Source organism: Gorilla gorilla, chromosome 18 (genome assembly GCF_029281585.2).
Source record: "Gorilla gorilla gorilla isolate KB3781 chromosome 18, NHGRI_mGorGor1-v2.1_pri, whole genome shotgun sequence".
Lineage (NCBI taxonomy): Eukaryota > Metazoa > Chordata > Mammalia > Primates > Hominidae > Gorilla > Gorilla gorilla.
In genome coordinates, this window is record NC_073242.2 from 5558720 (window position 1) to 5585982 (window position 27263).

A 27263-nucleotide genomic window follows, 5' to 3' on the forward strand; every position below is an offset into this window, starting at 1 on the left:
CCCGCCCCTGCCGCCCTGCGCGCCCTGCGCGCCCTGGTGGCTAGGGGCGCACGTGGGGCCTGGCCAGGTAGGCGGCGGCGCGAACCCGTAGGGTCGTGTCCCCCCAGTCCAGTCCCTGGTGCTAAGCCCGGAGCTGCCGGAGGTCATGCAGCCTTTCTGCGCCCAGGTGAAACCGCCTTTGCAAAATTATGACTGAAACAGTGAAAGAGATCTAACTCAGCCGACTCTATCTTGCTTCTAACCTCCAAGCTGTCCTTGTTCATCCCTGGTGGTAGGTTGAAAAAACTTTGGGAGAAACTCAGTTTATAGTTTTTTGTTTTTTTCTTTCTTTTGAGACGGAGTCTTACTCTGTCTCCAGGCTGGAGTGCAGTTGCGCGATCTCAGCTCACTGCAACCTCCAACTCGCTGGTTCAAGCAATTCTCCTGCCTCAGCCTCCGGAGTAGATGGGATTACAATCATGCGCCACCACGCCCGGCTAATTTTGTATTTTTAGTAGAGACGAGGTTTCTCGATGTTGGCCAGGCTGGTCTTGAACTCCCGACCTCAGGTGATCCGCCCACCTTGGCCTCCCAAAGTGCTGGGATTACAGGTGTGAGCCACCGCGCCCAGCCAGTTTATAGTTTAAAACAAAGACAGTAACAGCCCTTTCCCAAAGCAGACCTCCTTCTTGCCTGGGGACTAGATTGCATTTTTAGGACTAACATTAGCCACAATATTAGGAATTATGGTTTAGGAGTCGTGCATCTGGAGGCTACAAGATTCTGACCCTCCCTAAGCTGCCCCTAAGATCAGTGCTTGAGATATTTTGCCGACCCTGCACTTGACGGATCTGCTGGCACCAACCAGATTGATAAACTGGCTCATCTGATCTTGTGGCCACCACCCAGGAGCTGACTCAGCGCAAGAAGACAGCTTCTAGTCCCTGTGATTTCATCCCTGACCAATCAGCACTCCTGGCTCACTGGCTCCCCCCACCCGCCAAGTTATCCTTAAAAACTCTGCTCCCCGGCACTCCAGCAGCCTGGGCGACAAGATCAAGACTCTCTCTCAAAAAAAAAAAAAAAACCTCTGCTCCGCAAATGCTCAAAGAGATCGATTTGAGTAATAAAACATAAAACCCCGGTCTCCCGCACAGCCGGCTCTGCGTGAATTACTCTTTCTCTATTGCAATTCCCCTGTCTTAATGAATCAGCTTTGTCTAGGCAGCAGGCAAGGTGAACCCCTTGGGCGGTTACACAGCGCTCTGAGACATCGCAGGAAGAGTCGCCTCCGGCCTTTGTTAGACATTGGGGCAGACAGTGCGGTGCGCTTCAGGGTTCATCCACCCCATGCAGCCTACAAGTCTCCCGAGGTCTCCGGCGTTTCCTTCTCCAGATGCTTCTTTTGGGGGCCCTGGTTGAGGGGGTGGTGCAGGAGGAGCCTTAGTCACAAGAGTCTGGCCAGAAACACGCCCTCCCCCAGCCAGCCTCTAGATCACTCAGGGCCGGCCCTGCTGCCCCCCTAAGGCTGCTTCCTCCCCCACCTTCTCTTCTAAAGAATCAGTGCCCAGGGATAGACCCTTAAGAGTCTCTCCTGCAGGCCGGGCACGGTGGCTCACACCTGTAATCCCAGCACTTTGGGAGGCCGAGGCGGTCGGATCATGAGGTCAGGAGATAGAGACCATCCTGGCTAATACGATGAAACCCCATCCCTACTAAAAATACAGAAAATTAGCCTGACGTGGTGGCACGTGCCTGTAGTACCAACGACTGGGGAGGCTGAGTCAGGAGAATTGCTTGAACCCAGGAGGCGGAGATGGCAGTGAGCCAAGATCACGGCACTGCACTCCAGCCTGGGTGACAGAGCGAGACTCCATCTCAAAAAATAAAAAATAAAAAAAAAAAAGAGTCTCTCCTGCAGTTGAGCTCAGGGGATTCCCTGCCAGCTCCAGCTCCCTACTCGGGCAGGCTGGATGTGGAGCTGGAGCCCCAGAGAAGAACAAGGATGGGGGCAGTGAGCTCACCATGAAGGCCCTCTTCTCTTGGGCTGTCTGGAAGCGGCCATGGCCGAACTTGGAGGTGGTGTCAATGAACTTGAGCTCAATATTCTCCACGGCTTGGCGACTGTGGTGCACCAGGAGGGACTGGGGAATCCATGGTAAAGTAGACATCAAGGGTGGGGATCCCCCACACCCTGCTGTGAACCTCCAAGCCCCACCAGGAAGGTCTTGCTCACCTAGTTCCTACCAGAGCCCTCCCCTTCTGCTCCCACCACTCCGTCCCGCTCGTAGCAGGCCGCAGGGCAGGACAGGCTGGCAGCCCTCGGGCACCCAGTCCCCAGCCCACCCAGCACTGCCAACCTTTCTCAGCGTAATGACCCGCTTCTTGGTACCAGCAATACAACCCTTCAGCATGACGAAGTCGTTGTTCACTTCCCCGTAGTGGGGGAAGCCACCCTGCAGAGGACACAGGTCAGAGGCCAGGCCCGGAAAGGGCTTCTGAGTTAGTGGGTGGCTGGGGGCCCTAGCAGAACCCCCACGGGGGGCAGTGATAGGCAGGAGCGCCGTGCCCAGCCCCCAGATGTAGGGGTGACTGTCACGCCGCCCCTACTGAGGGCAGCATCTGAGTCACAAGCTAAGTCCTTTTCATGCATTATCTCACTTGACAGTCTGCATTTTTGTTGGGGGAGACTGAGGATCAGAGGAGTGGAGTCACTTGCTCCAGCCTCCACAGCTGCTAAGTCCTGGAGATGCGGTTTGAGCCCAGGTGGCCTGACTCCCAGGCCACAGTAGGAGCTGCCGCGCTCCACACCCACATGACAGCAGCTGGAGTGGAAGCTGCCTCCAGAGGAGGCTTGGAGGATGTGGGACGCAGCAGAGATTTCTTGCTTGTGACCATATCCAAATGTTTTGGACAGCCAAGGCAAGGGTCCCACATAACTGCCCAGCTGTCAAGGTCTTCTGTCCAGTGTGCCTGGCGGGGCAGCGTCCAGCTGTGGGGCAAAAATCTTGAGCCCTTGGGGCAGGGAGCGTCCAGCTGAGGCTGGAGCATGCCCCCTACATGTATACCAGGCCCCCTCGGCCAGCCTGACCCCACTCCAGCCATCATCAGCGGTGTGATGGGCCTGGCAGTCGCCCCCTCCCGGCCTCACCAGCGGTGTGATGGACTTGGCAGTCACGTCATAGCTGGTGGATGCATTGTTCTTCACCAGCTTCCCGTCCTCCATGTGCGGGCCCCTGCCGATGCGGAAGATCTGCCAGAAGGGGGCACATGCCAGGGGCAGGAAGTGGTCTCTGAGGCCAGCAGCCCATCCAGGCCCATCCACCCACATGCTCAGACTCAGTGCTGGTGGGGGCATCTTGTGTCCCCGGCAGTGTCTGGGTCATGCACCCCACCCACTGAGGCCAGTACTGAGGGCTGGGGTCCGACCACACAGTGTCCCCCTACCCCGGCTGAGGACGCACCTTCTTGTTGAGCTCCGTGCGGTGGTGATAGCCCTTCTGTCCGGCCCGAGCAATGGAGCAGCCCACGCGGGCGGGGTGCCAGGCGCCAATGCAGGCCACCTTGCGCAGGCCCTTATGGGTCTTCCGCGGCAGCTTCTTGGTATGCCAGCGGCTTGTGACCCCTGTGAGTGAGAGGGGCTGGTGCTTGAGAGGCCAGGCTGGTCCCCACTGCCTCCAGGCAGCCTGCCCTGGGGCTGCCATCCTCACTGAGCCCTACCTTTGACGCCTCGACCCTTGGTGACAGCAATGACATCAATGACCTCACTCTGGCTGAACACGCTGTGCACGGGCACCTGCTTCTCCAGCCGGGCCTGGGCCCAGGCCACCTTCTCGGCCACCGTGCCACCATTCAGCTGGATCTCCATGATGTGGGCCTTCTTCTGCCGGAAGGGCAGCAGTTTCATCTGCAGGACATGGCCGGAGGTCACGCCACGGCCCACGGGATCACACCCCCACCTGAAACATGGCATGGCCAGCAGTGACCCCTGCCGCCTTCCACGCATGCATTCATTCACAGGTGTTCCCAGGATCAGGTTGCAACCCACGTGTTGTGCTAGGCACTGCGGATCCGGTGCAGAATGACGCAGACAGAGTCCCACACCTCGGGAGCCACCATCTCACTGGGGGACAGAAGGAAGCCAAGTAACTCTTGGAGAGGACAGTGCGCTCTGATGGGCTATGGGGGCTGGTGTTTCAGATACAGTCGTCAGGGCAGAGAGGGCTTCTCTGAGGAGGCGCCGCTGCTAACAAGTAGGAGCCACGAGGCAAACACTGGAGAGGCTCTGGGCAGCAGGACCCTGCACTTGCACAGGCCTGGTGGCAGAGGTGGTCTTGGAAAGTTGGTGGGACAGAGAGGAGACCAGTGTGGGCAGACGGTGGGGAGCAAGGGGCGTGGGGCAGCGCCTGGAGGTGGGGAGCTCGGACTTTCTTCCAAGTGCAAGCTGTGATGTGATCTGATCGGATTTTTTTTTTTTTTGAGTCTCGCTCTATCGCCCAGGCTGGAGTGCAATGGCATGATCTCGGCTCACTGCAAACTCCGCTTCCCAGGTTCCTGCCATTCCCCTGCCTCAGCCTCCTGAGTAGCTGGGACTACAGGCGCCCGCCACCTCGCCCAGCTAATTTTTTGTATTTTTAGTTGAGACAGGGTTTCACTGTGTTGGCCCGGATGGTCTGGATTTCCTGACCTCGCGATCCGCCCGCCTCAGCCTCCCGAAGTGCTGGGATTACAGGCATGAGCCACCACGCCCGGCCTTCTTTTAATGGAGTCTCGCTCTGTCGCCCAGACTGGAGTACAGTGGGGCGATCTCGGCTCACTGCAACCTCTGCCTCCCTGATTCAAGTGATTCTCCTGCCTCAGCTTCTTGAGTAACTGGGATTACAGGTGTGTGCCACCATGCCCGGCTAATTTTTTTGTATTTTTAGTACAGTTGGGGTTTCCCCATGTTGGCCAGGCTGGTTTCAAACTCCTGACTTCAAGTGATCTACCCACCTTGGCCTCCCAAAGTGCTAGGGTTACAGGCATGAGCCACTGCACCTGGCCTGATTTTTATTTTTTTATATTTTTATTTTGAGACAGGGTCTCGCTCTGTCACCCAGGCTGGAGTGCAGTGGCATGATCAAGGCTCACTGCAGCCTCAGCCTCCCGGGCCGAAGCAATCCTCCCACCTTAGCCTCCTGAGTAGCTGGGATGACAGGCACTCACCACCATGCCCAGTTGTTTTTTGGTTTTTTTTTTTTTTTTTTTTTGAGATGGAGTTTTGCTCTGTCGCCCAGGCTGGAGTGCAGTGGCGCAATCTCGGCTCACTGCAAGCTCTGCCTCCTGGGTTCACGCCATTCTCCTACCTCAGCCTCCCGAGTAGCTGGGACTACAGGTGTGTGCCACTACGCCTGGCTAATTTTTTGTATTTTTAGTAGAGATGGGGTTTCACCGCGTTAGCTAGGATGGTCTCGATCTCCTGACCTGATCTGCCTCGGCCTCCCAAAGTGCTGGAATTACAGGCGTGAGCCACCGCGCCTGGCTTTTTTTTTTTTTTTTAATTTTTTGTAGAGATGGGGATCTCCCTATGTTGCCAAGGCTGGTCTCGAAGTCCTGGGTTCAAGCAATCCTCCTGCCTCAGCACCCCTCTCCAAGTAGCTGGAACTACAGGCATGCACCACCATGCCCAGCCAATTTTTAAATTTTTTGTAGAGACGAGGTCTCGTTAAGTTGCCCAGGCTGCCACCTTGGCCTCCCACAGTGCTAGGATCACTGCTGTGAGCCACCGGGCCTGATTTTTGTTTTTTTGTTTTTTCTGGTTTGTTTTTTTTTTTTTTTGAGACTCTATCGCCCGGGCTGGAGTGCCATGGTGCGATCTCGGCTCACTGCAACCTCCACCTCTCAGTTTCAAGTGATTCTCCTGCCTCAGTCTCCCAAGTAGCTGGGATTGCAGGTGCCCACCATGCCCAGCTAATTTGTTTGTATTTTTACTAGAGATGGGGTTTTGCCATGTTGGCCAGGCTGGTCTCGAACTCCTGACCTCAGGTGATCCGCCTGCCTTGGCCTCTCAAAGTGCTGGGGTTACAGGCGTGATCCACCATGCCTGGCTTGATTTTTTTTTTTTTTTTTTGGTAAGGTCTCTGGCTGGTGCTGTGTGAGGCACAGGCTGTGCAACGTAGAGGTGGAGACAGAGAGGCCAGCGGGGAACACATAGTGACCCATAGGTATGTATGGGGCAGGCATGTATGAGGCATGTATGTACGGGGCAGGTATGGACGGGGCAGGTACGTAGGGGGCAGGTACGTAGGGGGCAGGTACGTAGGGGGCAGGTACGTACGGGGCAGGTACGTACGGGGCAGGTACGTACGGGGCAGGTATGTGGGGGCAGGTATGTAGGGGGCAGGTATGTAGGGGGCAGGTATGTAGGGGGCAGGTATGTAGGGGGCAGGTATGGACGGGGCAGGTATGTAGGGGGCAGGTATGTAGGGGGCAGGTATGGACGGGGCAGGTATGTAGGGGGCAGGTATGTAGGGGGCAGGTATGTAGGGGGCAGGTATGTAGGGGGCAGGTACGTAGGGGGCAGGTATGGACGGGGCAGGTATGGACGGGGCAGGTATGGACGGGGCAGGTATGTAGGGGGCGGGTATGTATGGGGCAGGTATTTACAGAGCACCTCCTGCATACCAGGCTCTTGGTGGCAGCTGTGGCCCCGCCCAGGGCCTCTGCCTGTCTGGAGTCTATCCAGGGAGATGAACATGCACCAATGACTGGCCCAGGCATGGTGTACAAGTGTGCGAGCAGCTGGGGGCAGTGTGCGGGCTGTGGGAAGCTCAGGGTCGGGGGCACTGCTCTAGGGCCTCGGGAAGCCTTCCCTGAGGACAAAGATGCCAAAGAGTGTTCCAGAATAAGCTGGAGGGTGCCGCCTGCCTGTCAGCCTACAGCAAGCCAGACCCATGTACAAACACGGATTCCTGTGCACACTTACGCTGGAAACCGAAGGGAGGTGACCAGCCCTCCACACAGCACACTTGGCTGGGGACCCGGCTCTTCAGGGCGTGCCAGGGTCTTAGTTGACTAGCCGGCGTGGCTGATGCCCCCGGCACCCCAGAAGGCACCGATGCCTTTCAGCAGCCATGCCTGGAGCTGCACGTGGCCAGCCAGGCTGGTCAGCCGCTCCTCTGGGTCTGTGCCGAGGCTCAGGTATTTTTAGGCTGACATTTGCCACAGCTCCTGGAAGCTGGGGTGAGGGAGCATGGGCCTAGAGACGGACCAACAGCGGAGGGCCGGGGGCTGACCTGAGTGTGGACAATGACCCGAATGACCTTGCAGTACTTCTTCATGGCGGCGAAGTCCTTCTGTAGCTGCTTCTTTCCGTCTGTGTCCCGCCACCTCTTGCAGGCCTTGGTGAAGGCTTTCTTCTTGCTCTTGTGCCTGAGCCACGCACAGGAGGGTGCTCAGAAGCCCCCAACCGGGGCAGCTCCCCAGGCCTATCCTGCCCCCACCTCACCCCCAGCCCACCAAGCAAGGGTCCTACCGCTGGGACCGCCCCCAACCCAGAGGCCTCTGAGCTGGTTCCAGCCACCATCTTTGAACATAGACTGTCTCTCCCTCTCTAGGCCCCGGTTTCCTCCTCTGTAAAGTGGGTACCCTCCCTGTCTCCCAGGGCCTGAGAGTGAGTGGCAGAGGTGCAGAAGCTCAGAGAAGGGGGCTGGCCAGCCCTGCAGTCCAGGCACCTAGAGACCACCCCACCTGCCACATGGCTCAGACTGCTGGTCCCACTTCTCAAGGGTGCAGTGGGTGCCATGGCCAGGCACCTCGGGCTTGGGAGCCATCCTTTCTTTTTTGTTTTTGGAGATAGGGTCTCACTTTCTCTCCCAGGCTGGAGTGCAGTGGCACAAACACAGCTCACTGCAGCCTGGAGCTCCCAGGCTCAAGCAATCCTCCCACGTCACCCCCCATGTAGCTGAGACCACAGGCATGCGCCACCATGCCCGGCTAATTTTTTGTATTTTTTTGTAGAGACGGGTTTTGTCATGTTGCCCAGGCTGGTCTCAAAGCCCTGAGCTCAAACGGTCCGCCTGCCTTAGCCTCCCAAAGTGCTGGAATTATAGGAGTGAACCATTGTGCCCAGCCAGAAGCCATAGTTTCTAACCCTCACCAGAGTTCTGGGAGGTGGATATTATTATTATTATTATTATTATTATTATTATTATTATTATTCCCATTCTATAGGTGAAGAAACCAAGGTTTCTTTCAGGACTTACTGCCAGGGAAGATTTGAGGCCCGAGAATACCTTTCTATGTGTAAGAGCTTCTCAGCTGGCTATTTCACTTTTCACAATGGCTGCTAGGAAACTCAGAGCCAATGCTAACATTCCATCAAATTAGCCTTTTGGTTTTTTGTTTGTTTTTTGACAGGGTCTCACTCTGTCGCTCACACTGGAGTGCAGTGGCACAATCTCAGCTCACTGCAATCTCCACCTCCCAGGCTCAAGCGATTCTCCTGCCTCAGCCTCCCAAGTAGCTGGGATTACAGGTGTCTGCCACCACGCCCAGCTTATTTTTTTATTTTTTATTTTTTTTGTATTTTTAGTAGAGATGGGTTTTCACCATGTTGGCCAGGCTGGTCTCGAACTCCTGACCTCAAATGAGCCACCCGCCTTGGCCTCCCAAAGTGCTGGGACTACTATAGGCGTGAGCCACCACAAGCCGCCCACATTAGCCTTTTAATTAACCCTGAGGATTAGAATATTTGTTTCCTCTTTTTCCTCCATCCTGATTTCATCTCCAGCCTTCTAGTACTCATGTTTTTTGTTGTTTGTGTTTTTCTTGAGATTGAGACAGGGTTTCACTCTGCCACCCAGGCTGCAGTGCAGTGGCACGATCTCAGCTCACTGCAACCTTCACCTCCCGGTTCAAGTGATTCTTCCACCTCAGCCTCCTGAGTAGCTGGACTACAGTTGCGCACCACCACAGCCAGCTAATTTTTGTATTTTTTGGTAGAGATGGGGTTTCACCATGTTGGCCAGGCTGGTCTCAAACTCCTGACCTCAAGTGATCCACCCGCCTCGGCCTCCCAAAGTGCTGGGATTACAGGCGGGAGCCAGCACGCCCAGCCTACTCATCTTTTATTGAAATGAAGGCAACCACACAACACACACACACACACACACACACACACACACACAGACACTCCTACCTCCCACAGACCGTTGAGACTTCGCTTCCTACTCACCCACACCTATCATTTCAGCAAGAGCTAGAGCCTCAGGCACCAAACTTCTGTGGTCCCAGCAGCCCTTGGACGGCCCAGCCAAGGGCGGTGCTCACCAGTCCTTGTAGAATCGGCGCCGGCACTCGTCACTGAGGTGTTCTGCAAAGATGGTCTTGAAGCTCCGGAGACCTCGAGGGGTGGCCACATAGCCCACCACGCCCACCACCACTAGGGGCGGCGTTTCTACAATTGTCACCGCCTCCACCTCCTCCCGTTTGGAAATTTCTGGATGAGACACAGGGATGGGGCATGAAGGGGGACCTCCTGAGGCCTGTGGGGGAGGGAGTGGAGAGCCGCCCACACAGGGGCAGGCCAGGAGAGTGTGGGGCCAGCCAGGACAGCATCCCCCAGAGGGTGGGGCTGAGCCCAAATGAGCATTTGTTATTCTAATGATTACAATGGATTTCTTTTTCTGTTTTTGAGACAGGGTTTCACTCTGTCGCCCAGGCTGCAATGCAGTGGTGCAATCATAGCTCACTGCAGCCTTGACTTCCCAAGCTCAAGTGATCCTCCCACCTCAGCCTCCCAAGTAGCTGGGACTACAGGCACTCGCCACAACGACCAGCTAATTTTTGTATTTTTTGTAGAGATAGGGTTTCACGATGCTGTCCAGGCTGGTCTGCAACTCCTGGCCTCAAATGATCCTCCTGCCTCGGCCTCCCAAAGTGCTGGGATTACAGGCGTGAGCCACCATGCCCAGCCTGCATTATTTCTTACAACTACTTGTGAATCTACGATTAAAACAACAAAAACTAACTATATACATAGGCGTACATACGAAATAATGGTACATGAAATAGACCCGAAATGGCCAAAAAGTGCAGATGTCCTGGCAGGTGGTTTGAACCGAGGGCTTGGGGCGCTGGCCTTTGAATCCTAGCTCCTGCGCTTACCGCCCCGGTGACTGGACCAGGTTCCTCACTGCTTTGTGCCTCAATGTCCTCATCTGCGAGCTGGGGCCATGACAGAACCCGCCCGGAAGCCCTGCCTGTGCTCAGCGTCCACCACAATTCCCGGGGGTGAGGCCTGGTGCTCCCTGGGACTGTGGCCCTGTCTGGACCAAAAGCGTGAGTTCTGGCTCTGAGCATCTGGAAGGTTCAGCCCTCCCCCTCCCCCGAGGGTCCCAACTGTGACTCACTGAGCCCCGGCCGGTGCACCTCCCGCAGGGTGTGGGTCATGCCCGCCTTGTAGCCCAGGAAGGCCGTGAGGTGCACGGGCTGGCTGGGGTCATCCCGTGGCCACGTCTTCACCTTGCCCCGATGCCGGTGGCTCCTCTTATGGGGCAGGAAGCCCAGGTGTCCGTGCCGAGGGGCGGAAAATTTCCGGTGGGACTGGGGGGCAGGAAGAAAGGAGGTCAGACCTGGGGTGTCCCTGGCGGTAGAGCTGGATGGTCCCAGAACCCATACCTGGAGAAATGGACTAGAGGCTTCAGACTGAGGCCTGTGCTCAGCATCTCCCCTGTCTGCCTACAGGAGGGGAGAGGAAGTTTCACCAAGAGGCAGCGTCTTTGGGATGGGGTCTCCATAGCCACAGGCTTCCTGCCTCTGTGGGCTCAGCCTGGGGCCCAGGAGGGTCGCACCCATACTGCAGCCAAGGGCTCCTGGGGCAGGTGGCCGCTGCCATCTGTTCATCTCCAGGGCCCTCCCAGGCCCAGGAGCCCAGCCCTCGTCCCCTTGTTTCCCCCTCCAGCCTCCCATCCCCTCACAAGCTGGGAGACTGTCCCTCTGAGGGAGCATCCAGAAGCCCAGCTGTCCCACCCCCTCAGAGTTCCAGCTCCAACCCCAGCCCACCCTCACCCTGGTCCCACCAACCATGGTGGCCGATCCCTGAAGGTCAGGAAGGGGCCTCGCCGCTAGCCGCCAGAGGTCGAGTGGCAGGGCCAGGACTCACAGCTGCCAGCTCCCAGATTAGCCCCTGGCACAGTCAGCAGGGTCTCCGGTGCCAGGAGCAGGCAGGGGCGGGGCAGTGTTGGGGGCATCAGATGGACAGCCTGAGTGGGGCACCTGGAGCCAGGGCTGGCACTCCTTTCCTCGATGGCCCTGGGACTGGGTCATGACCCTCCCAGGACAGGACTGGCCAGGCAAGGTGGGGGCCAAGGTAGCCGGTGGGGGCCTTCTCCCAGGCAGCGGCCAAAAGGAGGGGTCTGGAGCAGTTTGCCGACTTGGAGGCAGAGGGGGTTCCTGTCCTGAGGGCTGGGAGACAGCTGGATAAACAGCGGGGAGCAGGGCTGGGGACGGGGGAGACGAGGGGGAGGGCTGACTGCACCTTGAGGATCACCAGAGCTGTGCTTCCAGATTGAGATCCCTGGCTGACTGCAGTGGCTCATGCCTGTAATCCCAGCACTTTGGGAGGCTGAGGCAGGAGGATCGCTTGAGCCCAGGATGTCAGGCCACAGTGAACCTTGACTGCACCACTGCACTCCAGCCTGCGTGACTGAGCGAGACACTGTCTTAAAAACAAAAAAAAAGCCAGCCTGGCCAACATGGTGAAACCCCATCTCTACTAAAAATATAAAAATTAGCTGGGCATCGTGGTGTGGGCCTGTAATTCCAGCTACTTGGGAGGCTGAGGCAGGAGAATCACTTGAACCTGGGAGGCAGAGTTTGCAGGTTGCAGTGAGCCGAGATCGTGCCTCTGCACTCCAGCCTGGGCAATAGGGTAAGACTCCGTCTCAAAAAAAAAAAAAAAAAATCAAGATCTGACTCCTGTCATGCACAATCATTGAAATACTTCTATGAATTTATCTTTATTTTATTTTATTTTTTGAGACGGAGTCGCTCTGCTGCCCAGGCTGGAGTGCAGAGGCGTGATCTCGGCTCACTGCAAGCTCCCCCTCCCAGGTTCACGCCATTCTCCTGCCTCAGCCTCCCATGTAGCTGGGACTACAGGCGCCCGCCACCACACCCGGCTACCTTTTCGTATTTTTAGTAGAGATGAGGTTTCACTGTGTTAGCCAGGATATTCTCGATCTCCTGACCTTCTGATCTGCCTACCTCAGCCTCCCAAAGTGCTGGGATTACAGGTATAAGTCACCGCGCCCGGTCTTATTTAAAGAGACAAGGTCTCATTCCATTGCTCAGGCTGGAATGCAGCGGTGTGATCATAGCTCACTTGCAGCCTCAACCTTTTGGGCTTAAGTGGTCCTTCTACCTCAGCAGGACCTAATTTTTAAATGTGTTTTGTTGTAGAGGCGGGCGTCTCACCATGTTGCCTAGGCTGGTCTGAAACTCCTGGCCTCAAGTGATTCTCCTGCCTCAGCCTCTCAAAGTGCTGAGATTACAGGTATAAGCCACAGCACCTGGCCAAATTTAAATTTTGAATTTAAGTTTTGAATGAAGAGGGGGTTGAAATCTTATTTTTTTTTGAGACAGGGTTTCTCTCTGGTGCCCAGGCTAAAGTGTAGTAGCACAGTAATAGCTCACTGCAGCCTCAGTCTCCTGGGTTCAAGCAATCCTCCTACCTTCATCCCCCAGAGTAGCTGAGACCACAGGCACTTACCACCATGCCTCACTAATTTTTGTATTGTTTATAGAGATGGGGATCTCATTATGTTGCCCAGGCTGGTCTTGAACTCCTGAGCTCAAGCAATCTGCCTGCCTTGGCCTCCTAGAGTGCTGGGATTACAGATGTGAGCCACTGCGCCCCTCAAAATCTCTTTCAATTAGAAGATTCTACGGTTGTAAAGTTTTGTTTTTTTGGTTTTTTTTTTTTTTTTTTTTTTGAGATGGAGTCTCACTCTGTTGCCCAGGCTGGAGTTCAGTGGCACAATCTCGGCTCACTGTAACCTCTGCTTCCTGGGTTCAAGCTATTCTCCTGCCTCAGCCCCCCTAGTAACTGGGATTACAGGTGTGTGCCACCACGCCCGGCTGATTTTTGTATTTTTAGTAGAGATGGGGTTTCACCATGTTGGCCAGGCTGGTCTCAAACTCCTGACCTCAGGTGATCCACCCGCCTCGGCCTCCCAAAGTGCTGGGATTACAGGTGTGAGCCACCCCGCCCAGCCAGTAGTAAAGTTCTATAGCAGTGGAATTCTAGAGTTTTTCAGGCCTATGACATCTCTAAAATCTGTGGTTCTTACATCAATAGATACTAAGATTCTAGGCTACTAAAATGTCAAGATTGAAAGAAATATGAACCATGAGACCCAAACAAAGACTTTGGCTGGGCACGGTGGCTCATGTCTGTAATCCCAGAACTTTGGGAGGCCGAGGTGGGCAGATCATCTAAGGTCAGGAGTTTGAGACCAGAAACATGGTGGAACCCCGTCTCCACTAAAAATACAAAAAATTAGCTGGGCATAGTGGCAGATGCCTGTAGTCTCAGCTACTCAGGAGGCTGAGGCAGGAGAATCACTTGAACCTGGGAGGAGGAGGTTGCAGTGAGCCGAGATCACGCGCTGCACTCCAGTCTGGGCAACAGAGCGAGACTCTCTCTCAAAAAAAAGTTCATAATGTGAAGATCAAATGTTTCTGTGAGTGTAGATCCTGTTGTGTCCGGAATCGGTGGGTTCTTGGTCTCACTCACTTCAAGAATGAAGCCACAGACCCTCGCAGTGAGTGTTGCAGTTCTTAAAGGCGGGGTGTACCAGAGTTTGTTCCTTCTGACGTTCCGACGTGTTCGGAGTTTCATTCCTTCTGGTAGGTTCGTGGTCTCCTGGCTCACGAGTGAAGCTGCAGACCTTCGCGGTGTTACAGCTCTTAAGGCGTTGCGTCTGGAGTTGTTCGTTCCTGCCAGTGAGCTCGTAGTCTCGCTGGCTTCAGGAGTGAAGCTGCAGATCTTCGCGGTGAGTGTTACAGCTCATAAAGGCAGTGTGGACCTAAACAGTGAGCAGCAACAAAATTTATTGCAGCGAGAAAGAACAAAGCTCCCACACTATGGCAGGGGACCCCAACGGGTTGGCGCTACTGACTCGGGCAGCCTGCTTTTATTCTCTTATCTGGCCCCACCCACATCCTGCTGATTGGTAGAGCTGAATGGTCTGTTTTGACAGGGCGCTGATTGGTGCGTTTACAATCCCTGAGCTAGACACAAAGCTTCTCCACATCCCCACCAGATTAGCTAGATACAGAGTGTCCACACAAAGGTTCTCCACGTCCCCACCAGAGTAGCTAGATACAGAGTGTCGATTGGTGCATTCACAAACCCTGAGCTAGACACAGGGTGCTGATTGGTGTGTTTACAAACCTTGAGCTAGATACAGAGTGCCGATTGGTGTATTTACAATCCCTGAGCTAGACATAAAGGTTCTCCACGTCTCCACCAGAATCAGGAGCCCAGCTGGCTTCACCCAGTGGATCCCGCACAGGGGCTGCAGGTGGAGCTGCCTGCCAGTCCCGCGCGGTACGCCCGCGCGGTACGCCCGCACTCCTCAGCCCTTGGGTGGTTGATGGGACTGGGCGCCCTGGAGCAGGGGGCGGCACTCGTCGGGGAGGTTCGGGCCGCACAGGAGCCCACGGAGCTGGGGAGGCTCAGGCATGGCGGGCTGTAGGTCCCGAGCCTTGCCCCGCGGGGAGGCAGCTAAGGCCTGGCGAGAAATCGAGCGCAGCGCCGGTGGGCCGGCCTGCTGGGGGACCCAGCACACCCTCCGCAGCCGCTGGCCCGGGTGCTAAGCCCCTCATTGCCCAGGGCCGACAGGGCCGGCCAGGCGCTCCGAGTGCGGGGCCCGCCGAGCCCACACCCACCCGGAATTCACGCTGGCCCACAAGCACCGCGCGCAGCCCCGGTTCCCGCCTGCGCCTCTCCCTCCACACCTCCCCGCAAGCTGAGGGAGCCGGCTCCGGCCTTGGCCAGCCCAGAAAGGGGCTCCCACAGTGCAGCGACGGGCTGAAGGGCTCCTCAAGTGCCGCCAAAGTGGGAGCCCAGGCAGAGGAGGCGCCGAGAGCGAGCGAGGGCTGTGAGGACTGCCAGCACGCTGTCACCTCTCACTGTTTGTCTGTAGGGTTGATGGTTCTGTGTCGCTGGCCTCAGCCTCAGGACAGGACATGACCAGTGTCCCCCCTGGACACCAGCCAGGTGCCGTGCCAGGTGTGGAGATTGAAGATGTGGCCAGCAGGACCCTGCTCAGTGGAGCTGCCTAGAAGCACCAGAGTGCCCAGGGCCAGGATGGAACCATCAAAGCCGGCCAGAGGGCCCTGTGCCCAGGGTAGGTGTCTTCTCCCTATGAGCCGCCTAAGGGCAAGCCCTGCCTCCTGGCCTGCTCCCTGCCCTCCCCCAGACAGGCTCGCAAGTTAACTGGCACCAGCCAGTCCATGAGGGGCCCTTGTAGAGAGCGGGGCCCAGAGAAGTCTGTAGGGGCTAGGCAATCCAGGAAAGCTTCCTGGAGGAGTAGGGCGTTTGGAATCGCGTGCTATTTGTTCACTTTGTCGTGTGCGCTCTAACGGCCTGTGTTCTCCATCACAGTTTATCTTATTCCCTGCTGCACTCAGCACAGTGCCTGGCGCGCAGTGGGAACCGAATGACCCCCTCCTATTCCTTATGTCAGTTGCCTAGTGTCAGTTTCTTTCACCGTAAGCAGGAATGTGTCCGGTTCGCGGCTGCTTCCCAGGCCCCCAGACCAGCGACCAGCACCGCGTAGGCGCTCGGCACAGACCGAGAACGGAGGCCCCACGTGGGGGCGCCTTGCGGCGAGGCGGGTCCCGGCCGCGCCCGGCGGAGCCGGGGAACTACAAGTCCCATGGTGCATCGCGGCGCCAGCGCGCAGACGCAGCCGCCCTCGGCGTCCTCTGTAGCGGGCGACCTAGGCCGCGGGACCGGGACGGAGGTAGAGGCCAGGGCAGCGCGTCCGGGAGCGGAGTCCGCGCCCGCCGCCGCCATGCCGGACAGCTGGGACAAGGATGTGTACCCTGAGCCCCCGCGCCGCACGCCGGTGCTGCCCAATCCCATCGTCTACATGATGAAGGCGTTCGACCTCATCGTGGACCGACCCGTGACCCTGGTGAGAGGTACGAGGCCCCAGCCCGGGGCGCCCTCGCCGGCCTCTGGGGACCCCTGGATCCCACACCCTGCCTGGATCCTCCAATGCCCCCGGGGTCCCGTCTCCCTGAGACGGCCCCTCGCTGCACCCCGGGGACAACTCCCCACCCCCGGAGACCTCCGAGCTCCGTCGCCTCCTTTGGCCTCCCACTGCACCCCGGACCTCACCTCCCAGGATCCCTTACTCTCCCCTGCACGCCGGGATGCCCCGCTTCTTCCCAGGACTCTTCAGTCCCTGCCGCACCCAGCGCCCACTGCCCCAGGACCCCGCACTGCTCTCCGCCCCCCGCCGCCCCGGGAACCCCTCCACTGCACCGCTGGCCTCAGGCCTCTCAAATGTCTCTCTGCCAGATGACCAAGTGTCGGGGTGATGGTCGAGATGCCGAAATTCACCATCTCTGGAACGAACCGGGAAAATGCCCAGTTCATTTTTTTTTTTTTTTTTTTCCTGAGACAGTCTCGCTCTGTTGCCCAGGCTGGAGTGCAGTGGCGCGATCTCGGCTCACTGCAACCTCTGCCCCACCCCGGGTTCAAGCGATTCTCCTGCCTCAGCCTCCTCAGTACTAGGATTACAGGCGCATCACCACCACGCCCAGCTAATTTTTATATTTTTAGTAGACACGGGGTTTCACCATGTTGGCCGGGCTGGTCTCGAACTCCTGACCTCAGGTGATCCTCCCACCTTGGCCCCCAAGTGCTGGGGTTACAGGCCTGAGCCACCGCATCCAGCCTGGTTCAGTTCTTTTTGAACACTTGGGGTGCATAGCATGCTCTGGTGGTTCTTCCGTAAGAGGGTGAAGTCTCCAAATCAAACCCCCAAAGATCTGGAAACCGTGCAACAGCGGACCCAGCTCCCTCTCTTTTGTAGCAGTCGTAGAGTATGTCTGCCCTATGTGTCTGGATGTTCGAGCTCTCTTTTTAGCTCGTTCATTTCCCAGTGAGGAAGCTGAGGCCGTAAGGTGGTAAGTTCTGCTTGCTGGAGGCTCCCTGTTGGAGCCTCTTTGCGCACCCAGCGGGGTCCCTGTGCAGCTGGGGGAGGTGCACTGGCAGAGCTGCGTCCCAGTCCATGCCATCTGTGAGAAGCAGCTGCCTGTAGGCTTGTGTGGGGGACAGAGTAAGGTAATGCATGTGGAACTCTGAGGATGATGCCTGGTACTCGGGAGCTCTCCATCAGCTGTAGCCTAGGCCTTCACAGGCCTGCCTGGCTGGCCACATCTCTTAGACGAATTGCTGTTTTCTAAATGCTGGAACACTCAGGAAGTTCTCCTCTCTTCCCTCCAAAGGGCTTATGAGAAATAAGAAAGCTAAAAGCCTGTCCAAACCGATGAGGCGTTTTGAGTCTGTGGCTTTGTCTTTGCAGAATTTATAGAGCGGCAGCACGCAAAGAACAGGTATTACTACTACCACCGGCAGTACCGCCGCGTGCCGGACATTACTGAGTGCAAGGAGGAAGACATCATGTGCGTGTATGAAGCGGAAATGCAGTGGAGGAGGGACTAGTACGTGAGCCGTGCTGGGAGTGTGCAGATCTGCACTGCGTGCTGCTGGGACACCAGTCCCTGGGATGCCACAGGGTGGCATGCCCAGATTTTAGGGGTGACATGGGAGGAGCCAGACCCCAGGGCTCTTGCTTTCAATTGTTCTCACAGGGTACAGGGAAAGGATTCCTTGTGATTAGCCTCTCTTGCTCCTTTTCTCCACCAGCAAAGTCGACCAAGAGATTATCAACATTATGCAGGATCGGCTCAAAGCCTGTCAGCAGAGGGAAGGACAGAACTACCAGCAGAACTGTATCAAGGAAGTGGAGCAGTTCACCCAGGTGGCCAAGGCCTACCAGGACCGCTGTGCGTGCCCCACCCACCCCCAAACACCCCCCCATCCTCCTGAGGCCTGGGGGCCAGAACCATTGCGAATCTTCCCTCCCCTCCCTTGTGCTCACTTGACTTTGCCCCCTTTGCATGTAGCAGAGGCCTCAGTTCCCAGCTTGTTTCCATTGCTTCCCCAGATCAGGACCTGGGGGCCTACTATTCTGCCAGGAAGTGCCTGGCCAAACAGAGGCAGAGGATGCTGCAAGAGAGAAAAGCTGCAAAAGAGGCCGCCGCTGCCACCTCCTGAGGCAGCTGTGGGTGCCCCTGCTGTGTGGCTCTGTATGACTGTTGCTGAAATATAAAGCCCTACAAACTGCCTGTGTGTCTGGTGTGATCTATTGGCCCCACACCCCAGATTCAAACCACCACTAACCATGCAGGACACGGGAAAAAAAACAGTAACACGCTTAATTCACTTTATTTTTCTTGTATAAAAACCCTATGTTGTAGCCACAGCTGGAGCCTGAGTCCGCTGCACGGAGACTCTGGTGTGGGTCTTGACGAGGTGGTCAGTGAATTCCTGATAGGGAGACTTGGTAAATACAGTCTCCTTCCAGAGGTCGGGGGTCAGGTAGCTGTAGGTCTTAGAAATGGCATCAAAGGTGGCCTTGGCTGCAAAACAAAAGAACCCCACGAGGGTCAGTGGTGTGCTTGAGGCAAGTCCCCCAACCCAAAAATTGTCGCACTCCTAGGAACAGAGAGGCCATTCTGGGCGGGTTTGTCGTGCATTAGGAGAGCCTTTCTCTGCCTCCCTGAAAACACGCCAATCACACACTGGACCCGTGTGGTTAAGCGGAGCTGAGAGACCATAGCTATGCCCCATGTGTGGACCACCTACCGAAGTTGCCCAGGGTGGCAGTGCAGCCCCGGGCTGAGGTGTAGCAGTCATCGATACCAGCCATCATGAGCAGCTTCTTAGGCACAGGTGCGGAGACGATGCCAGTGCCCCTGGGTGCAGGGATGAGGCGTACCAGCACAGAGCCGCAGCGGCCTGTCACCTGGTGAGGGAAGGAGTCAGGAGACGGGGGCCCGAGGGAGCCTGCCCCACGGCAGGCCCATCACCTGCCACCAGCCTACCTTGCAAGGGACAGTGTGGGGCTTGCCAATCTTGTTCCCCCAGTAGCCTCTGCGCACGGGGACGATGGAGAGTTTGGCCAGGATGATGGCCCCACGAATGGCAGTGGCCACCTCCTTGGAGCACTTAACACCCAGACCGACGTGGCCATTGTAGTCCCCGATAGCAACAAACGCCTGTGAAGAGATGTGTGTGAGGCAGCTGGTGGCCCTACACCCAATCACTGCCCACCGCCCAGGGCCTGTTGCGCCCCTCAAGGAAAGAGAGACCACAGTAAGGCCCATCCGAGGTCCTGAGGAGATCTTTTCTCTCTCTCCCCATTACGAAAGTCACACGGGTGAAGCCAAGTGCAACTATGCAGAGCCGAGAGAGTCCCGGCAAGCCCACCGCAGCCCCCTCCAGGACAGCCGGGTACCTTGAACCTGGTGCGCTGGCCGGCACGGGTCTGCTTCTGCACTGGCATGATCTTCAAAACCTCATCCTTGAGAGAGGCCCCCAGGAAGAAATCAATGATCTCTGATTCCTGAAACAAACAAGACAATTGTAGGGAGAGCATTAAAAAAAAACTTAATGCCATTATGCTATTCAAGAACCAAAGTCACGGCCGGGGGCAGTGGCTCACGCCTGTAATCCCAGCACTTTGGGAGACTGAGGTGGGCGGATCACAAGGTCAGGAGTTCGAGACCAGCCTGGCCCACATGGTGAAACCCCACCTCTACTAAAGACACAAAAAATTAGCCGGGCATGGTGGAGTGTGCCTGTAACCCCAGCTATTCAGGAGGCTGAGGCAGGAGAATCGCTTGAACCTGGGAGGCGGAGGTTGCAGATCGCGCCAGCCTAGGCGACAGCGCGAAACTCTGTAACCGCACCCCCCCTCCAAAAAAAACCGAAGTCATGAACCCCCTCACCTGGCTTCCCCCCGATCCGTCCCCTTCGTTTCGTTTTTGGAGGCTTGTATGTAAGGTTACCGTATTTCTGCATCTCAATCGTTTCTATTTGCCCTTTTCCTCTTGTTTGGTGAGATGTGGCTTTCCACTCAGATTTCCTTTTGCTTTGTCCAGCTTTGGCCTAGCCATGACCACCGTTCCTTGCTAGGGCGAACGCTCACATGACAAATATGCCATTAGCCTTTCCCCACTGCACCCGCTGGACGCAGATGACAGCTGTCCCGTACACGCGGACTACGACACTTTGCTAACCCTTACAGTGTCCTCCCACAACCTGAACTTCATCATCCTCTCGGATGGCATGAACCAAGCGCTGCTTCTCTTCCAGTTCTTTGGAAATGAATTCGCTGCGAATGTGGGAAGATGCGCTGAAATGCCTTTGGTGGCTCTGGCTTCGTTCAGGTATCCATCCAGCCTCTAAATGGAATCCTCTCCTCAGCCAGCCCGCAACACCTCAACCTCTCAAGCGAGACGCTGGGCCGTTTAATGCGTGTCAATGGCAGATGCTAATCCTCCAACCCCAGCCCAAATGACTCCGGGGTCGCACTTGCTCAACGCCCCAACGACCGACGCGTACCTTAATGGGCAGGGAGAAGAGATAGATCTCCTCCAGGGACTTGATCTTCATGTCCTTGACCAAGCGGCCCAACTTGGTGACGGGCATCCACTAAAGGGAGAAAAGGCGCCAGTGACCAGACCGCTCTCCGGCGCCGCCCAAGGGCCCGACCCCGAGCGTGGCTGATACCTACCTCCTTATCCTCGGCCTTGCCTCCGCGAGCTCCGCGGCCTCGGCCCCGGCCCCGTCCACGGCCGCGACCCCGGCCCCGGATGCCACTGCCGAAACCTCCGCGGAAGCCACCGCGGTTCCCCATCCCAGGGCCACCAGGGCCTCCGGGCCCCCCCGCTGCACCGGCGTCATCCGCCATTTGCTGGAAAAAGCGACAAGAAGGAACTAGTCAGTGTGGCCTACGCATCTGGCAGCCCCCCGCGAGACCCAGACAAGGGCTCCCGCCCAGGAGCGCGGACTCGGGAGCCTAGACCCGACCCGATGTCCGCGGATTCCCGCCGCCCACACAGAGGCCCGCTGCAGCAACCAGCAAGACTCACGTGTTTTGTCGGAAAAGAAGAACGAGGCCTACCGAGAAGCAGCTTTTATAGCACGCCAAGCGCCGCGAGATCTCCGCAGCCCCGCCCCAAGCGGGAGCGGGCCGAGCTCCTATAAGACAACCTGTGATTGGCTCCGCGGTGCCCCGCCCTCACCGGGCTCTGAGTGCTCCTGCCTGTCGGTCCCCAGCCGCGGCCCGGGAATCTACGTCACCCGAAAAGCGACTATAAACGCCCGCGCCTCCATTGCGCTCTTCTCTTCACTTAGGTAGGTCTTGCCGCGTTGACCACTGGCATCCCGCTGGTGGTCTTCGAGACCGGCGTTGGTTGAAAATCACCCCCGGCTTTGGCCGTGGCCGCGGGTGAGATTCGGCGCCCAGAGCCTCCGGGGGCCTCAGCTCACCGCGCGCTGCCCCATGTGCGGCGGTGAAACCCAGGCCCCGACAGGCCCTGCGGCCTCCCCCCCCGGGTGCGGTCGCTCGCGAGGTCTGGGCCCTGACTCCTGACCCCGACTGCAGACCGCTAACCTTGTTTTTTCTCCGCAGGATACTGGTCCTCCCACGCCTGACACCGACGTCGCCAGGACCGCGGGGTCGGGGGAACTTGGCTGTCCCCCGTCTTTCAAATAAAGCTGTTTGTCTAACTCACTGCGTGCGGGTGTTCTTGGGGCCCCGACTCGCCTATCAGCCTGGCAAGTGCATATGTTCACGTTGTGGCGGGGAGGACCCTAGCGAGATGCCTCCTCGTCTTTCCTGGCTTTGGACACAAGGGTAGGATATGGGAGGTTGGCAGGTGACGTGTAAGGTCCGACGCCTCTTAAGTGGTGGAACCAGATTGCGAACAGTCTTGTGACCATGCGCGTCTCAGGTAAACTACGCTGGCAGGTAAAGTGTCTTGGTCTAAAGGGCGCCAGGTGGGGCCAGCAGAGCACTAGCAAGGATGGGAAGCTCAGAGGCTTCCAGTGGCTTGCTTGTGAGACCAGGTGTGATTCTAAAGGATTTGACCAACTAAGCCTAAATGAACTCAGCGCCCCCGTGGTGCTAGGCTGGAGTGGATCAGACACCTGGTTTGGGAGGCTGGGCCCCCTGCTCTGGGGCGGCAGGTTACCCGGGAGTTTAGTTCTCACTGCCGTGGAGCTAGCACCTGAGTATCAGATCCTAAGTGAAGACCCCCAGTGAGTCAATGCCTAAAACCCCTAAGCCTTAGGATCTCCAGCCACCTGGGCCGCACTATTGGAGAGAAGAGGGTGGCAATCCCTGTGATCCCACTGAAGCCCTGGCCTGGAGGAGACAGCTCCATGAAGCTTGGTTCTGACCCAGTGCTTCTGGGGAAACGCTGTCAGCCACCCTCAAGCCCCAGGCGCTTCATAGACCTATCTCAGGTCAAGAGCTGCTCTCTTTTTATTTTTATTTTATTTTATTTTATTTTATTTATTTTTTTGAGACGGAGTCTTGTTGTCACTCAGGCTGGAGTGCAGTGGCACCATCTTAGCTTACTACAACTTCCGCCTCCTGGGTTCAAGCAATTCTGCCTCAGCCTCCCAAGCAGCTGGGACTACAAGCAACTGCCACCACACTTGGCTAATTTTCTTGTGTTTTTAATAGCGATGGGGTTTCACCATGTTGGCCAGGCTGGTTCGAACTCCTGACCTTAAGTGATCTGCCTGCCTCGGCCTCCCAAAGTGTTAGGCTTACAGGCATGAGCCACTGCAGCTAGCCGTATGGCTTTTTTTTTTTTAAAGAGGTGGGGTCTCACTGAGTTGCCCAGGCTGGTCTGGGCTCAAGTGATCCTCCTGCCTTGGCCTCCCAAACTGCTGGGATTACAGGTGTGAGCCACCGTGCCCGGCTACCTGTGATCCTTCAGAGAAGGGGGCAAGGGCTGGGCTGTACGGGGTCTCTCGTCCTGAACCAGGGTTGTGACTGGCTTGAGCTGGACAATGCTATTGTGATGTCAGCCCACACCCACTGTGAAATGCAGGCTCCTGAGCTCTGGGGGCCTGTGGAGCTGCTGTCTAGACGCAGATCATGGTGAGCCTGGGGCCCTCTTGCTTCCAGCCCTGAGATGTGTGCCCAACTCCAGAAACCTGCCCGGTTGTCCAGGGATCGAGCCCACTCCACTCGGAAAGGGTGGGCAATGGGTTGCAGACCCCCATATGGTACAAGGAAACCCTCTGGAAGGCTCTGGCTAGGTCTAATTCCAGGCTAAGGCCCCCGTCTCCAGCCAGGGATTAGTAGTCCTGGGGTGGGGGGCCCTAACCCCCACAGCTGCCCCCTCAAAGTGGGTGTTGAGCCAGCCCCTCTACTTGAAGTTCTGTGGCCCACCTCCCTGCCAAAAGCTTGCTGGGCTCTCTTGCTGGGTATGTGGACCAGGGACTGGATCACTGTCCCAGCCAGGTGCTGACACCTGGCCTTTGCAGGGTGGCGGGTATGATCTCAACCTCTTCGCCAGCCCTCCTGACAGCAACTTCGTGTGCTCCGTCTGCCATGGGGTTCTCAAGAGGCCAGCAAGGTTGCCATGCAGCCACATCTTCTGCAAAAAGTGCATCCTCCAGTGGCTAGCCAGGTGCCAGCGGGTACCCAAGGGGCTGGGAGGGCAGGAGTGAGACTGGGGGCCATTGCTGTGGCCCGGAACAGAGGGGAAAGTCAGCCAAAAGACTCAGCCACCAAATCTCCCTAAACTAAAATGTGTGTACCCTCACTCAGTAGTGTCTGCAGACCCTGGCCCCACCCTCAGAGCTGAGAGCGCCCTGTAATATGCCCTAATGCCTCATCCAGCTGATGAAGGGACCACCTGGGTCACCGAGTGAAGGCTTGACCAGGGCTCCCTTCCCACTCCCAACACTCACCCCTACTCATGCCTCCTTCCAGACAAAAGACCTGTCCGTGCTGTAGGAAAGAGGTGAAAAGGAAAAAGATTGTCCACATGAATAAACTCCAGAAAACCATTGGCCGCCTGGAAGTCAAGGTAGCTCAAAGTACCCACTCCCCCGACCCTCAACCCTTCTCACCCTTGTAGGGGTGGGGCAGGGCTTAGGAGAGAGGGCAGGAGAATCCCATCTTCAGAGAAAAACAAATGCAGCCTTGGGACGACCAGACATAGCTGAGTTTGAATCGTGGCTCTACTGCTTAGTTGCTGTGTGACTTTAAGCAAGTCACCTAACTTTTCCAAGCCCCTGGGGTTAGAAAATGGAGATTTTAGAGGACTTTTAGAATGGAGATTATAGAGGATTTTTAGAGGATCAAGTGCCCAGTGTACCTGCCACTACTCTCTAGTCCCCTAGTTTTACAGATGGGTAAACTGAGGTTAAAAAGGAAAGCCTGGCATCCATACCACTCACCAGACCAACCCAACTGTGTACCTTCCAGTTGTCCAAGACTCAGGCCTCACCCCCTCCCCTGGAACTTCTAGCTTCTTCCCACTTCTAGGCATTTGCCCCAGTGTTCTCTCCACCAACTCACCGGAGTCAGAAAAGCGTGGGAGGCTCCCAGTTCCCTGGTTCCTGGCGAATGGAAAGCCAGGGGTGGGGGATTCCGTGGGTGTCCTGCCCGGTTTCTTCACACGTTCTCCTTCACCCTCAGTGCAAGAACGCCGACGCTGGCTGCATAGTGACGTGCCCCCTGGCCCATCGCAAGGGGCACCAGGACTCATGCCCCTTTGAGCTAACGGCCTGCCCCAACGAGGGCTGCACCTCGCAGGTGCCGCGTGGGACCCTGGCAGAGCACTGGCAGCATTGCCAGCAAGGGTCCCAGCAGCGCTGCCCCCTGGGCTGCGGGGCCACCCTGGACCCGGCCGAGCGTGCTCGCCACAACTGCTACCGGGAGCTGCACAACGCCTGGAGCGCGCGCCAGGAGCGCCGTCGGCCCCTGCTGCTGTCCCTCCTGCGGCGTGTGCGCTGGCTGCACCAAGCCACCAGTGTCGTTCGCAGACAGCTGGCGGAGCTCAGCAACTTCCTGGAGGAAGACACCGCTCTGCTGGAGGGTGCCCCACAGGAGGAGGCCGAGGCTGCCCCAGAAGGCAACGTTGGGGCTGAGGTGGTGGAGCCCAGGGCCAATGTACCTTGTAAATAGGTAAATAAAAGCGGACCCCAGGCCTGCCTGCCTCTGTGCCTGCGGCCCTCACAACTGTCACTGGTGCATCCCTGCTGCCCTCTCCAGGCATTTGCCTGCTCTCTTTCATCTTTTCTTTTTCAAAGGAAGGAGGCCGGGCGTGGGTGGCTCACGCCTGTAATCCCAGCACTTTGGGAGGCTGAGGTGGGTGGATCACCTGAGGTCAGGAGTTCGAGACCAACCTGACCAACATGGCGACACCCCGTCTCTACTAAAAATACAAAAATTAGCTGGGCGTGGTGGCGGGCGCCTGTAGTCCCAGCTACTCGGGAGGCTGAGGCAGGAGAATGGTGTGAACCCGGGAGGTGGAGGTTGCAGTGAGCCAAGATCACACCACTTCACTCTAGCCTGGGCGACAAGAGTGAGACTCCGTCTCATAAAAATAAATCAATAAATAGGCCGGGCGCGGTGGCTCACGCCTATAATCCCAGCACTTTGGGAGGCCAAGGCAGGCGGATCACAAGGTCAGGAGATCAAGACCATCCTGGCTAACACGGTGAAATCCCGTCTCTACTAAAAAATACAAAAAATTAGTCAGGCATGGTGGCGGGCCCCTGTAGCCCCAGCTACTCGCGAGGCTGAGGTAGGAGAATGGCCTGAACCCGGGAGGCGGAGCTTCCAGTGAGCGGAAACCGCGCCACTACACTCCAGCCTGGGCGACAGAGCAAGATTCCGTCTCAAAAAACGAGGCCGGGCGCGGTGGCTCACGCCTGTAATCCCAGCACTTTGGGAGGCCGAGTTGGGCGGATCACGAGGTCAGGAGATTGAGACCATCCTGGATAACACAGTGAAACCCCGTCTCTACTAAAAAATACAAAAAATTAGCCAGACGTGGTGGCAGGCACCTGTAGTCCCAGCTACTCAGGAGGCTGAGGCAGGAGAATGGTGTGAACCTGGGAGGCGGAGCTTGCAGTGAGCCGAGATCACGCCACTGCATTCCAGCCTGGGCAACAGAGCCAGACTGTCTCAAAAAATAAATAAATAAAAATAAATAAATAAGGGGAATACAAGAATGGCTACTCCATAGACAGAATACCTTTTTCTTCTTTTTTGAGACTGGGTCTTGCTCTGGCACCCAGGCTGGAGTGCAGTCACGTGATTATGGCTCACTGCAGCCTCAGCCTCCCTGGGCTCAAGCAATCCTCCCACCTCAGCCTCCTGAGTAGCTGGGACTACAGGCACGCACCACGACTGCCGGCTAATTTTTGTATTTATTTTAGAGATGGGGTTTCACTGTGTTATCCAGACTGGTCTCAAACTTCTGGGCTCAAGTGATCCTCCTGCCTCCAAAGTGTTGGGATCACAGGTGTGAGCCACCACGATGGCCTACTTTCTTTCCCTCATTAGCTCTCCTCTCAGAGATTTTCCCTGATCATACTTCTCAGTTCTCCTTCTCAGTTACTTTCGTTTTTTCATTTTTTTCTTTTCTATTTTTTTTGAGATAGGGTCTCTGTTGCCCAGGCTGGAGTGCAGAGGCCCGATCACAGCTCACTAGAAACTCAGCTTCCCAGGCTCAAGCAGCCCTCTCACCTCAGCCTCCAGAGTAGCTGGGACTACAGGCACACCACCACCCCCACTAAATTTTCTGTGTGTGTATGTGGAGACAGGGTCTTGCCATGATGCCCAGACTGGCCCAGTTACTTTTTTTTTTTTCTCTGAGACAGTCTTGCTCTATCGCCCAGGCTAGAGTGCAGTGACGTTGCGATCTCGGCTCACTGCAACCTCCGCCTCCGGGTTCAAGCGATTCTCCTACCTCAGCCTCCCGAGTAGCTGGGATTACAGGCACCCGCCACCATACCAGGCTAATTTTTGTATTTTTAGCAGAGACTGGGTTTCACCATGCTGGCCAGGCTGGTCTCGACCTCCTGACCTCGTGATCCACCGGCCTCGGACCCAAAGTGCTAGGATTACAGGCGTGAGCCATCGCGCCCGGCCTGGCTGTTACTTTCTACCAGCTTC

General features: G+C 56.8%; 4 protein-coding genes and 3 non-coding genes across 9 annotated transcripts; 3 read left to right on the plus strand and 4 right to left on the minus strand.

The window, feature by feature from the left end:
• Positions 1-121: 121 nt before the first annotated feature.
• RPL3L (ribosomal protein L3 like) lies at positions 122-14130 on the minus strand. 2 transcript variants are annotated; one of them, XM_019011732.4, is made up of 10 exons: positions 13757-14130; positions 11044-11665; positions 10371-10563; positions 9289-9457; positions 7254-7389; positions 3700-3886; positions 3444-3604; positions 2340-2435; positions 2004-2123; positions 122-1393 (listed from the first exon to the last, which is right to left on the minus strand). In XM_019011732.4, exons 2-10 carry the CDS (start codon positions 11044-11046, stop codon positions 1337-1339), a joined length of 1122 nt encoding a protein of 373 aa, XP_018867277.1. In that variant the 5' UTR covers positions 11047-11665; positions 13757-14130; the 3' UTR covers positions 122-1336. The 2 variants fall into 2 exon arrangements, with proteins under 2 accessions (XP_018867277.1, XP_063555972.1); XM_063699902.1 differs by lacking the exon at positions 13757-14130 and adding an exon at positions 3131-3232 and having other exon boundaries at positions 124-1393; positions 11044-11105.
• A 1045-nt stretch (positions 14131-15175) lies between these two features.
• Positions 15176-18388, plus strand: NDUFB10 (NADH:ubiquinone oxidoreductase subunit B10). 2 transcript variants are annotated; one of them, XM_055364248.1, is made up of 5 exons: positions 15176-15374; positions 15747-16173; positions 17565-17703; positions 17909-18048; positions 18210-18388. In XM_055364248.1, exons 2-5 carry the CDS (start codon positions 15906-15908, stop codon positions 18317-18319), a joined length of 657 nt encoding a protein of 218 aa, XP_055220223.1. In that variant the 5' UTR covers positions 15176-15374; positions 15747-15905; the 3' UTR covers positions 18320-18388. The 2 variants fall into 2 exon arrangements, with proteins under 2 accessions (XP_055220223.1, NP_001266583.1); NM_001279654.1 differs by lacking the exon at positions 15176-15374 and having other exon boundaries at positions 16044-16173; positions 18210-18319.
• A 78-nt stretch (positions 18389-18466) lies between these two features.
• RPS2 (ribosomal protein S2) lies at positions 18467-21651 on the minus strand. Its single transcript, XM_004056982.5, has 7 exons — positions 21202-21651; positions 20844-21023; positions 20672-20761; positions 19563-19670; positions 19150-19323; positions 18911-19070; positions 18467-18684 (listed from the first exon to the last, which is right to left on the minus strand). The coding sequence occupies exons 2-7, from the start codon at positions 21018-21020 to the stop codon at positions 18512-18514; spliced, it is 882 nt and encodes a 293-aa protein (XP_004057030.1). The 5' UTR covers positions 21021-21023; positions 21202-21651; the 3' UTR covers positions 18467-18511.
• Positions 18748-18880, minus strand: LOC115932950 (small nucleolar RNA SNORA64/SNORA10 family). Its single transcript, XR_004069039.2, has one exon. It is a non-coding gene; the product is annotated as a small nucleolar RNA SNORA64/SNORA10 family (small nucleolar RNA).
• Positions 19387-19520, minus strand: LOC115932949 (small nucleolar RNA SNORA64/SNORA10 family). The gene has a single exon (XR_004069038.1). It is a non-coding gene; the product is annotated as a small nucleolar RNA SNORA64/SNORA10 family (small nucleolar RNA).
• Positions 21521-21647, plus strand: LOC115932951 (small nucleolar RNA ACA64). Its single transcript, XR_004069040.1, has one exon. It is a non-coding gene; the product is annotated as a small nucleolar RNA ACA64 (small nucleolar RNA).
• A 437-nt stretch (positions 21652-22088) lies between the features above and the next one.
• Positions 22089-25325, plus strand: RNF151 (ring finger protein 151). The gene is made up of 4 exons (XM_004035884.5): positions 22089-23225; positions 23615-23760; positions 24066-24162; positions 24777-25325. Exons 1-4 carry the CDS (start codon positions 23223-23225, stop codon positions 25263-25265), a joined length of 735 nt encoding a protein of 244 aa, XP_004035932.1. The 5' UTR covers positions 22089-23222; the 3' UTR covers positions 25266-25325.
• The last annotated feature ends 1938 nt before the right edge of the window (positions 25326-27263 follow it).